This window comes from Coenobita brevimanus, chromosome 49 (assembly GCF_032717465.1).
Source record: "Coenobita brevimanus isolate Jiangsu-jjx chromosome 49, ASM3271746v2, whole genome shotgun sequence".
Lineage (NCBI taxonomy): Eukaryota > Metazoa > Arthropoda > Malacostraca > Decapoda > Coenobitidae > Coenobita > Coenobita brevimanus.
In genome coordinates, this window is record NC_137002.1 from 21,204,644 (window position 1) to 21,218,193 (window position 13,550).

The 13,550-nt window shown below is 43.4% G+C and overlaps 1 protein-coding gene across 1 annotated transcript in view; it reads left to right on the forward strand.

Annotated features, from left to right (window-relative positions):
* Positions 1 to 13,550, forward strand: part of LOC145399437 (adhesion molecule nephrin-like) — a 75,673-nt gene that overhangs the window by 42,329 nt on the left and 19,794 nt on the right. The window contains exons 11-13 of the mRNA XM_080272053.1: positions 2,678 to 2,775; positions 4,840 to 5,047; positions 10,931 to 11,043. Of these exons, the coding sequence (XP_080128179.1) occupies positions 2,678 to 2,775; positions 4,840 to 5,047; positions 10,931 to 11,043 (419 nt within the window). The remainder of the gene's footprint in view (positions 1 to 2,677; positions 2,776 to 4,839; positions 5,048 to 10,930; positions 11,044 to 13,550) is intronic.

A 13,550-nucleotide genomic window follows, 5' to 3' on the forward strand; every position in this document is an offset into this window, starting at 1 on the left:
CCCCCCTTCACCTCACTCACATACACTCTCTTCGTCAGTCTTTCACCCTCCATCCTTTCCACATGGCCAAACCACCTTAGTGTGTTCCTCATAACGCTTCCTATCACATCCACATCCACACCACAATGCTCCTTTATATCCTCATTCGTCAGCCTGTCTCTCCATGTGACTCCACAGGCTCCCCTTAAATAACTCATTTCCACTGCTCTCTCTCTTGACTTGTGTCCTTCCAACAACGTCCAAGCTTCACTTCCATACGTTAGAGTTGGTATCACTATACTGTCATGTAGTAACTTTTTCACTTCCATGCTCACTTCCCTGTTTCTTATCACTGCTTTCAAAGAACCAGCAACCTTTCTTCCCTGCTGTACCCTTTCAAGCACTTCACCCTCCAAACCTCCATCCTTACTCATCACACTACCCAAGTACTTAAACGTACTCACATTTTCCAATTCCTCACCATCCAACCTAGCTGTACATTCACTGGCTTCACCTCTCTCAAAGAGCATCACTTTACTCTTCCCTACATTCACCTTTAGATTCCGTTTCTTACACACTCTCCCAAACTCATCCACCAAGCCTTGCAGCTCCCCTTCGTCTTCACTCGACAACACAGTATCATCTGCAAACAACAGTACAGGGAGTTTCCAAACACTATCCTCTCTCACCAGGGCCACTCCAACATCCACTACCCTACCTTGTACCTCTTTTATTACCCCATCCATGTACAGATTGAACAACCATGGAGACATGACATCCTCGTTTCAACCCAACTTTCAAAGAGAAAAATTCACTTAGTTCACCATCCACACGCACTGCAGCCTTCGCACCATCTTAGATACTCTTCACAGCATTCAACAACTTCCCATCTACTCCATATATTCTTAACACTTTCCACAATCCTTGTCTATCCACCCTGTCATATGCTTTCTCCAAATCCATGGAAGCCGCATACAACTTCTTTCCCTTCTCTAGAAAATTTTCCACTAAAGATCTAAGAATGAATATCTGATCTACACACAGCGTAGAATTATGGGTTAGATTAACACCCCTGACTACTAAGGCCAGGAATAAACTTTCAAACTATGCGAAGCATAAAAATAGCCTAAACGTTACTTTCTTGTTAAAATTCCTAATGCTTTCATATTTTTTCGTCAATTATTGCTTTTTTTTAATAACATTCCCAGTGCCTTCATATTTTTGCGTTAAATATTACATTTCTAATATTATTCCTAGTGCCTTCATATTTTTTCAGAGCTCAGTGAGAGAGAAGAGTCAGTGCTACGGTTTTACATCCTATCCTATGTGCATCTCCGTGACTAGCACCATATTCTAGTATTAGTCTCCTGTCAGAACTCAGCATTCAAAATGGAGAGATGGCAGGTTTAGGGCCAAGTCAGAGGAAACTGGTCACAGAGATGAGGTTAATTAATTCTGTATCGGCCTTTCCATATCGAAAAGTCTCTTCCATTTTAAGTATGAAAGAAAAGCATTTGGGAGCCGAATGCTAATCGCCCATCAGAATATGCTGTTAGCCAAGTGCAAGATTTTGGTCATATCTTGATACCCTGAAGGTTTCATTTTGATAGCTCAAGCCGTTCATGAGATATAATGGGAACACACACACACACACACACACACACACACACACACACACACACACACACACACACACACACACACACACACACACATAGGTGGGCAAAACATTATCGCTCCGCATTCCAAAGGCGGCCTATAAAAAACATAACCGACAGATTCTTGGGCCTCTCGTCAGCTAAGGAAGCTCCCTAACATCTTTTCATGAGCGATTTTTATTTTTTTTTTGGGGGGGTTCATTACTTGGAGGTCATTTGTTTGTGGTCACCTCTTACAGGATTAATGCATCTGGCAATTGAGAGATGAGCAAAAATGAAACCTAAAAGTGTGAGTACGCTGAAAGGGCTAATTGTTCCCTTAATTTAAAAAAGGAAAAAAAAATAAGTGCAGAAATTATTCTTAACTCCATTTGAAAAGAAACTCAGAATATTACTGAAAACATAGATTCCTGGAGCCTTATTCTCGTCGGTTTAGGAAGCTTCCCAATACTTTTTCCCAAGCGATTTAATAAGTATATTACACCTGTGTGTCCTGTGTTATACAAATTCTTCTAATATCACAATACTCTGCATAAATAGCGAAAGTAGAAATGCATTTTAGCCATCCATATCCAAAATTAATGGCTAAAGAAAACGTGCTATTGAGCCTTCTTACCCGACGAGAATGAGTATGATTAGGAAAATGTATGTAATGGAGGTGGATGTGAGAGGGGGAAGGGGAGACTGGGGGTGAGATGGAGGGATGGAGTAGAGATACGGTATATAAAAAAATGGTGTGAGCTGGGGGAGAGCAGCCTGACGGGGACAGGGCGACACGGAGGCGATTTGTCTGTGGGCCACCCCTTACGGGGTTAAAGCGTCTGGCTATTGATAGATAGACAGATGAACAGAAGTGAATGAAGAAGTAAAACGAATATTTCAGGAAGCAGCGAAGTGCATGAGCAGTTCACACACACACACACACACACACACACACACACACACACACACACACACACACACACACACACACACACACACACGCGCGCGCGCGCGAACAAACAAACAAGCAACAATCTAACCCCTCGCTCTCCTCCCAGTCGTTCCGGAGTGCAAGCAGCCCCGTAACTCCACAGTGTCGGTCACGGCCAATGAGAAGGTGATCTTGAACTGCGTGGTGGAGTCCAATCCCGAGGAGGTGAGGCATTGTTTACATCATCTTGGCAACCCAGTCATTGTTTACATTACCATGGCAACCCAGAATCAGTTGACGTTGCCATGGCAACCCACTCAGTTTACGCTACCATGGCAACCCACTCAGTTTACGCTACCATGGCAACTTAGTTTACTTTACCATGGCAATCTAGAGTCAGTTTACGTTACTATGGCAACCTAGAGTCAGTTTACGTTACCATGGCAACCTAGAGTCAGTTTACATTACCATCGCAATTGTCATTGTTTATGTTGCCATGGCAACACAGAGTCATTGGTTATGTTACCATGGCAACCCAGTCATTGTTAACATTACCTTGGCAACCCAGAGTCAGTTTGTTACCATGTGAACCCAGAGTCAGTTCATGTTACAATGGCATCTGAGTCATTGTTTATGTTACCATGGCAGCCGAGTCAGTTTACATTACCATGGCAGCCGAGTCATTGTTTGCGTTGCCATGGCGTCGCAGAGTCATTGTTTACGTTACAGGCCAACCGAGTCATTGTTACATCACTATGGCAACCGAGTCATTGTTTACAGCACAATGCCAACTTTACATTACCAGGCCAATCGAGTCATTGTTTACGTTTACATGACAACCGAGTCATTGTCTACGGTGCCATGGCAACCAAACGTCATTGTTTACGTTACCATGGCAACCTTGTCATTTTTACATTACCATGGCAACCGAGAGTGAGGTTTGTGGTGGTGGGATCTAGGGTATGTTGTGAATGTGTGTGTGTGTGTGTGTGTGTGTGTGTGTGTGTGTGTGTGTGTGTGTGTGTGTGTGTGTGTGTTAGAGAGAGAGAGAGAGTTATTACATAATTAGTAAACATGAACACTAAGTGTGTGTGTGTGTGTGTGTGTGTGTGTGTGTGTGTGTGGTGATAGCACCTAGTTCACAACTTCAGATATTGGATCATTGAATGACAAGTGTTCATCCAGTGTCAATTTTTTTTACTCAAAGTAGCCTACACGTGGTGGCACTCTGCATCCTGGGTGGAGCAGCTGCGGCTTCCACCCAGGAACCAAACTTTCCTTTATTTCCCTGCACCTCACCATAGGAAGGACCCTGGTCTGACCCAGGTGAGGCGGTGTGTGCCACAAGGGGGCGTCGAATTCCTATACGGTGTAAGAGTATGTACTGTAGGACGGCTCCACAGAACCAGTTACGTACCTGTGGTTGACGGGTTTGCTCGGATAGACAGACAGAGGTTAAATAACAACAAAAACAAGAATTTCGCCTTTTGCCATCACGTGGTGGCACTGATACAGTTGGACGGCTCAGCTGCCCAGTTATACAGACGTCCCCCATGTCCCTTCCTATCCCCTGTAAGGTGGATGGTGACTACAAGAAAAATACAGCTTCAGCCTGCAGTCCACTGGGTTCACATTACAATTAAACCTGGGGCTACTACTACTACTACTATTACTACTACTACTACTACTACTGCTACTACTACTGCTACTACTACTGCTACTACTACTACTACTACTACTAATAATAATAATAATAATAATAATAAAATAAAAATATTATTATTATTTATTATTATTATTATTATTATAGTAGTAGTAGTAGTAGTAGTAGTAACAGTATTAGTAGTAGTAGTAGTAGTATTGCTAGTACTACAGCCACTACTTTAAAATTATCATCTCCATCCATATGGGAAATATATATTGTGAAGATAACAACCAACCTTCTTAATATCGTTCACCATTTGGGGTTGTAATGTGAAGGTTAACACTAACCCTCATATTACAATCCATTGGCCCAAAGCACGCCAACGACTGTGGTTACCATCATTATATTGCTGCTTTTATAGCTTTTTTTTTAATCACTAATATAACAGAGTTAATAAAGACATTAACCTACTGGAGTCGCTGTTCTATGCGACTGTCAACCACAGTAGCATTGTAATCCATACCCGGTCAGAGAGACAGGCCTGAGGGCTGATGCTATTGTGCCCTTTCTTAAAGGTACTACTGCTACTACTACTACTGCTACTACTACTACTACTTTTACTACTGCTACCACTACTTCGTCAGGTGCAGTTCATCTGGCGTGTCAACAGCAGCAGGGGCGTGAAGGAGATGCCGCCCACCGCCTTTCGCACCCAGGGGCGTACCAGCACCCTAGTGTACCGCCCCCACGACCACGACCACGACCAGGAGCAGTATGGAGTCGTCTTCTGCCTGGGGTCCAATTCGATAGGCAGCCAGAAGGTCCCTTGTATGTTTATTATTACCCCAGCTGGTAAGTTTATCTATTTATCTATGTATGTGTCCGTCTACTTGTTTATCTACCTAGCTACCTACCTCCCTATTCCCACTCTGTCCGATTTTACTTACCTACTTACCTGTTTACCTACCCACTTGTGTATCTGTCTATCTGTCTACCTTCCTACCTACCTACCTACTTCCCTTCTTTCCTTCCTTCCATCCTTCCTACCTACCAACCTCTCTATATCACTACCTACATACAGTATCCATTTACCTACGTCCGATGGTTAATCTATCTTTATCTCCCTGGCTTTGTAAATCTATCAGTCTATCTATATCTGCGTGGGTTCTGACAGGATAGGCAGCCTGCTGGTGGGATTTTGTGTCTATTTACCTGTAAATTTATCAGTCAGTCTGTTTCTCTGTATCTGTGTATATGTCTGCCTATCTATCGGTCTGTCTATAGCTGTCAGTCAGTCATTCTGTCTGTATTTATCTATCTATTTGTCTATCTGCCTATAATTGCATTTATCTCCATCTACCCATCCATCTTTGTTATATATATCTGTCTATTTTTGCCTGTGGCCCAACAGGGTAGACAGCTGGAAGATTCTGTACATGTTTATCATATCGCCCATGTCTGTTTTATCTCCTTTTATTTATTTACTTTTACATCTATGTTTGTCTCAGGACCCAGACACACTCTTCTTTTAACCACTTAACCATGGGACGTCACTTTCGTGACACTCGGGCGCAATGGATCATACCGCGGGGCATCACTTTTGTGATTCTGTGTTATTTTGAATTCTCCCGGGCTTATAAGTGGTGGCTTGTATCATCTATCAGTACTGCCAATGTCCAACACTAGTCAGCACTCCTAATCTCATCTGTACTCCCATCCATTCTTGACAATTTAGCCATTTTTCCCCATTCTTGACTCCCCTCCCTACCTCCCCTCCATTACCCTCTCCTCTCGCCTGCCCAGCCGCGCAGCGCTAAGCAAATCTTCCCCGGAATTTTCTACTGATTCCATCCATTGAAATAAGCCCTATGCCTTATTCTTATACAAAATAATATATACAAAAAAGAAATAAGGTAAGTGACAGTGTCATACACCTGGAATTGGCTAATTATCACCTGACACCTCACGTGCACTCGTTCGCTAATTTCCCCTGGTAATTTCCCCTTGAAATATGCCGTATAATCTATTCTTGTAATAAAAATATATATATATATGAAAGGAAGGGAGAAGCCTAAGTGATATTTACATTCACCTGGAACTACCTATTACTTTATGTATTGTCGAGATTGCCTACCAATCATATCATAGCATGTAAATTAGCAGCTGTCACTCTGTTGACATTGTCAGTCCTTGCCTTCCCATATACACTGCAGGAATCAGTTCCTTGTCGTCCTCTGAAGTGAAACCATGTCGCACTTGCGCCCCGCCATTTCCGCTGCTTCTGCACCCATTGCAAAGGATCCTGTGACCTTTACCCCTAGAAAAACTCGTGTGGGAAGCAGTAAAGGACTTAGTGACTCAGCAGTGGAACGTGAACCGGCAGAATTATCTATGATAATGATGAATACTGACTTTGATCCTTCGGGTGAATCGTGTGATGAGCCTGGGGAGGAAATCGTTGCAGAAACTCCTAGTATGAGTGCTTCAGTGTCCCAAGTTATCCCTAGCTCCAAGGGAAAGGAGCCCTTAGTGCAGCAAGGGAAGGAATCTGGGATGGGAGTGAAAAGGCGGCAGGTTATCCCCGGAACAATGGCCCCACATGACCCAGCCCGCCATGAGTCCCGAGGTGAATCACCTCCCCGCTCCCCCAGCCCCACTTCACTAATTTCTTCCTGATCTTCAGTGGAATTTTCTCCTGAGTCTTCGTCGTCGGAGTCTCCACCAGCACCTACAGTAAAGGCAGGCCGTAGGGGACAAGGTACATCCCTGACTCGTAAAAGTAGAGTAGCAACTAGAGTAAGGGCTGGTAGTGCTCCACGGCAACCTAGGATCAGTGAGAGTGACCTTGAAACAGCCCAGTCTGCCTCACAGCCACCCTCCACCCTCACCCACCCTACACTGCCACGACAGGGAATCTTGGATGCCTTCATGTGGACGGAAGGTTCCGATTTCGTCCCTGAACATCTCCATTTCGATGAGAGTTCCTCAGGGATACAGCCTGCCTTCACTCTTGATGAGGATGCTGAGTGTGTGGGCTTCCTTTTGGCCTCCCTCGATGACGAAGTCATGCAGCACATATGTGATGAGACTAACAGGTATGAATCACAACACGCTGCAAGTGGTGCACGTGCAACAGTGGACCACGCTGGGAGTGCAGGAGCTGTATGTGTTCTTTGCCCTCATGCTTCTCATGCCACACTCAAAGAAGCATGAGTTGGAAGAATACTGGTCCATGGACCCCTTACTACCCTCACCCACCTTCAATAAGTACATGGCCAGAGATCGCTTCCAGAACATCATGGGAAACCTGTACTCAGCCAACAACGATGTACGTTCCCAAACCGACCCACTCTGGAAGATTTGGGAGATTCTGAGCAGAATGAAGGATAAGTTTGTCATTCTTCCACCCCTTACAGGAGATTGTCATAGACGAATCCTTGGTTTTGTTCAGAGGACGTCTTAGGTTTGTACAGTACATTCCAAGCAAACACCATCGCTTTGGAATCAAGTTCTTTGTACTGTGCGACTGTAAGATGGGGTACATCCCTGACTTCGTCATCTATTCAGCCAGCACTGTCGATCTGGACAAAACACACCCCCTTGGCTTCTCGGGCTGTGTAGTGAAAGTGCTGCTTGAAAGGTATTTTGGTGGGAATCATGTGCTGTATACTGACAACTATTATACAGCACCGAAACTTGTTAAATATCTTTCAGAGCATGGCATCGGCTCCTGTGGCACTGTGAAGAGCAATCGTGCCCACTTCCCCAAATTCCCAGAGGCAGGAAACTTGCAGCAAGGAGACGTGCACCTACGCAAGTCTGAGAAGATGCTGGCAAAATGGTGGCATGACAAGAGGGTCGTGCACATGCTCACCATCGTACACAAGGGGGAAATGAAAGACAGTGGGAAGGTCGACCATAGGACAGGCCAACCTGTGAGGAAACTTGATGCTGTCATTGACTATAATATCAACATGCAGCTGGTGGACAAGTCCGACATGACGATTGGAGAGATCTACTGCCTCAGGAAGAATACTAGGTGGTACAGGAAAGTTTTTCTGCATCTCAATGACATGACGATGCTGAATGCCTTCATCCTATACAAGATGAAGGTAAAGCCACCCAAGTCCTTCTCCCTGAGGTTGTTCGCCAGGACTTGTGTTCAGCAGCTGCTTGAGAGATATGGTAGGGTGACAGCAGCAACTCCGAGGTGCCATGCTGTAAGACTTCCCAACAGACTTGAACAGAGGGCATACATGGATCGGCACAGACTGGTGCAAATGCCTGCTACAACCAAGAGGAAGGCTGCGATCAGCAGGTGCCAGGTGTGTGCACATACCACCCGACGCACACCTGAGCACAAACGCACCTCTTGGCAGTGCGCTGAGTGCCAGGTTCCCCTCTGCATTACCTGCTTTTTTGATTACCACAGCCTGAAGCAGTTCTAAAAGTGCAAGTGGAAAATGTAAATAATGTGTAAATAGCAAGTGAAAGCAATGGATGTAAATATGTTGGAACAGTGTAATATAGTTTTATAAGTTACTGCCAGTGACAGTGCATAACATAGTGTAAGTAAAATAGAAGTGTAAATATTGAAAATACAATAGAAAATGTAAATAGAAATATAAATAATTAGTAAATTAAGAATGAGTACAAATACTTAAAGTTATGACAGTGAAAGTGAAACCTTGGCTCTCTACGTATTTTACTGAAAGAGAATTTGAATGCCTACAGTGACAATAAACTACTATTACTGAAGGAAACTTATGGATAATGACTATATATATATATATATATATATATATATATATATATATATATATATATATATATAGTAATAGGAATATAAAGTGTGAGTGTGTTTATGAATAATAAATGACAGAACACCAGCGGGGAATGAGCGCAAGTGGGAGGTTCATATGCGTTCGTAATTTTCTTTGCTTTCACATTTTTTTTTTTTTTTTATTGGATTCCAAACTTTTTGAAAATCATAGAACAGTGTTTCTAGTGATAATATCAGGCTGTGGTAATCATATTATGGGGTGTTGGGAAGTGTAAAGTGGAGACTTCGTTACCCAATTTCAGAGGTCTCCACAAGTCCTATGGTACTCAGCAAAGGCTCAACAAACATCCCAGGAGAAAGCTGAAGGTATGTGTCATAAGCATTTTTAGTTATAATATTCTAGGACTAATAACTGATTTTTGGGAAATATTTTTAGAGAGTCTGTCGGAGCGCGAATATACGCAAGTTGCACCAAAACAACCCCGCGGTTTAGGGGTTAATGAAGCTCCCTATCACCTCTTCCTTATCGGTGTCTTTTTGGAGAGGGCTGGTTAATATCATTTTGCTCACTATTTATGTAGAGTATGGACATATTAGTAGGACTTATAGATTAAGGTGTAGTATGTAAAATAAATCGATTTGGAGGTGTTAGGGATCGTACTAATCCGATGAGAATAAAGGCCAAAGTTCGTAGCACTGGTGTCAGGTGTTAATTATAGCACTGGTGTCAGGTGTTAATTATAGCACTGGTGTCAGGTGTGTTAATTATAGCACTGGTGTCAGGTGTTAATTATAGCACTGGTGTCAGGTGTTAATTATAGCACTGGTGTCAGGTGTTAATTATACAACTGGTGTCAGGTGTGTTAATTATAGCACTGGTGTCAGGTGTGTTAATTAAAGCACTGGTGTCAGGTGTGTTAATTATAGCACTGGTGTCAGGTGTGTTGATTATAGCACTGGTGTCAGGTGTGTTAATTATACAACTGGTGTCGGGTGTGTTAATTATAGCACTGGTGTCAGGTGTGTTGATTATAGCACAGGTGTCAGGTGTGTTAATTATACAACTGGTATCAGGTGTGTTAATTATAGATGCTCCATCTTTCCAAAGTGCTGGATAGCGGCCCTTTATCTGTATCTATCTATCTATCTTTATCTTAATCTGTCTTGCCATCTATCTATTTATCTATCTATATTTATTTTTGTATCTATTTGTCAGAGACTGGGAGCAGATAATGTTTTTTTCTTTGTTACCTATCTGTATCTGTCAGTTTCTCAATCCATGTGCCATTCTTTCTACCAGTATGTCTTTCTCTGTCTGTCTGTCTGTCTCTCAGTCTGTATATCTGTAAAATTCTATCTACCTGTCGGTCCCCATCTGTATGTCTCTGTCTGTCAGTGTCAGTCTATCTGTATCAGTCATCAGTCCTTCCAGCTGTCTGTCCATCAGTCTTATCTAACTTAATGTCTATCGTTTGTTTTCCATATATCTACCTCTGTCTATAACTATAATATAATGTCAATAGCTTATCTGTCTTTCTGCCAATATCTATCTATGTGCTTAAATATGCGTATACCTGCATATGTATGAATGTATGTAGGTAGGTAGGTAGGTAGGTAGGTAGGTAGGTAGGTATCAGTTTCTCTCCATCATTGCCCCTGTTAACAGTCTCTCTCTCTCTCTCTCTCTCTCTCTCTCTCTCTCTCTCTCTCTCTCTCTCTCTCTCTCTCTCTCTCTCTCTCTCTCTCTCTCTCTCTCTCTCTCTCTCTCTCTCTCTTCTCACGCCTGTTAATTAGTCTCCCCCCCAGGCCCCCTTGAACAGCCCTTGTCCTGCTGCCTGGTCAAAAACAGCGCCACCTCTATCTACCTACCTACCTATCTATCTACCTGTCTGTCTGTCTACCTATCCATCTATCTACATTATATAGCTCTTTATCTGTCTGTCTTCCATCAGGTCCCCCAGAGCAGCCCTCGTCCTGCTCCCTGGTCAACCACAGCGCCGCCTCCCTCGCCGTGGCCTGCGTGCCTGGCCATGACGGAGGCCTTGAGCAGTACTTCATGACTACCGTGGGTTGGAGGGAGGGAGGGAGGGGAAAGGGATGGAGGGGGGAAGAAAGGATGAGAGGGAGGGAAGAGAAAGGAAAGAAAACAGAGATTGAGGGAAGAAGGGATGAGAAAGAAAGGGAAGAAGGAAGAAAGGGGAGATTAAGGGAAGGATGCAGCGAAGAAGGAAGGCAGGGGAGGGATGGGAGAGAGAGAGGGAAAGAGAGAGGAGGTAGAGGGGAGAATGAAAGGAAGAAAGAAGGGAGGTAGGGAAGTAGAAGAGAGACGAAAAGGGAAGTTGGGTGAGAGGAAAGAGAGGGAAGGAGGGATGAGAGGAATAGAGGAGAGGAAGGGAAGGATGGATGAGAGAAAGAGAGGGAAAGATGTAGGGATGGACGGAGAGATGAGAGGGAAGGAAGAAGGAGTGAGGAGAAGAGAGGAGAGAGGGAGAAGTAGGGACGGAGAGAGGAGGGGGAGGAAACTAGGGATGGAGGGATGAGAGGGAGGAGGGAGGGGAAGAGAGTAGAGAGAAGTTGGAGGGAAGGGAGAGAAAGAGGAGTTGGATACGGAAAGAGGAAAGGAGAGAGAGAGAGAGAAGCGGGGGAAGGGGGAAGAAGGGAAGAGAGGAAATTGGGAGGGAATAAATATAGAGGGAGAAAAGAAAGAAGGGAAGGGAAAGAAAGAGGAAGAGGGGGTGAACAGGATCAGAGGAAGGGAAAGAGGGAGAGGAGGAGGGATGAGGGAAGAGAAAGGCAAGAGGGAGGGAGGGAGGAGGAGAGAGAAAAGGAGGAGGAGGAGGGAGGAGAGGAAGAAAGGATTAGATAAACGATGGGATGGTGCTATGGGGCTCTTCGGTTAATGCCCTTGGTGTGGTCTGGTGTAGTGTGGTGTATGCCCTTGGTGTGGTGTGGTGTGGTGTGGTGTATGTCCTTGGTGTGGTCTAGTGTGGTGTGTTGTGGTGTGGTGTGGTGTGCCTTCGCTAAAGCCGCTAATGTCTATGGAACTGAAGCCCCTGCACCCCAAAAATTGTTAGTCAGGAAGGGACGGCCACTGCCACACCAGCATCAGTATTAGTAGGTCATATTAACTTTTCTTACAACCAGATCTATTTAATCATATTACGTAAGCATTTGTGACAGTAATGGAGTATTTTATCTATCTACCTCTCTTCTGTCTATGTATCTGTCTGTCTGTGTTTATCCGTGTCTGTCTGTCTGTATCTTCATCTGTCTATCTATCTATATCTATGCGTTTGTCTTCTGTCTGACTATCTGTCTATCTATCTGTCTGTCTGTTTATGTGTCTGTGTATCTGTCTGTATCAGTCAGTTTGTCTGTCTATATTTCTCTGTTTTTCTGCTTCTCTGTCTGTTTGCAAGCCTATGTATTGCCAGACGCCTTAATCTATCTGTCCATCTATTTGCATCATCTACCTATCTATCATCTATCTATCTGTATTTGTCTATCAATCTATCTTTCTATCTATCTATTTACATCTGTCTATCGCCACAAGACTTACTCCCATAAGGGGTGACCACAGACGAATCGCCTCCATGTCACCCTGTCCTCTGCCATCACACTGCCCTTTCTCCATCTTACACTACCCTCTCCCGTATACGTCTCCACCTCATCTTCCATCCCATCCTTGGTTTCTCTCTCCCCCCTTCCATCTCACTCTTCTACGCAAGTGTCTCATTCATTATTCCCTCTACTGCTCTCACTCATTTGCGGATAGATAGATAAATAGCAAGGTAGATCGAATAGCCTTTGGTTCCTTCTTCCTGGCATAGAAATTAAGATCTAGAGTTGTTCCACGATTGAATGGGTTACTTAAAAAACCTCTGTGGCAATTCCTGCAATAAGGTTCATGTGTGAAGCTGACTTTGTTGATTAAGAAGAAAATGTGCGCCTTGTGCAACGTTTTTAGAGAAGTAGCTCATGATGTCATGTTATAATGATAATAATAATAATAATAATAATAATAATAATAATAATAGTAATAATAATAATAATAATAATAATAGTAATTTTAGCAGCAGCAGCAGTACTACTACTAGTAGTAGTAGTAGCAGTAGTAATAGTAGTAGTCATAGAAGTAGTAGTAGTAGTAGTAGTAGTAGTAGTAATAGTAATGGCAGTAGTAGTAGTAGTAGTAGTAGATGTAGTAGTAGTGGTATTAGTAATTATTATTATTATTATTATTATTATTATTATTATTATTACCGTATTATCGATAATAATAATGATAATTATAATAATAATAATAATAATAATAAGAAGAAGAAGAAGAAGAAGAGTAGCAATAATAATAATAGCTATCTCTATCTATATACCTAGGCTGCCTCCCCCAAGGAAAGGGAGGTAGCCGAGACAGGACGACACACTTCCCATTTACTCATCCATTCAAACACATTCATTCACATCTTAGCCCCAAAGGGGAGAACGGACAAATCCTCACCGCACCACACTGCACAAGGGTCAACTGCGCAATGCAATCAGTGACATCCGCAGCAGGGCCCGACAGCAGAGCTG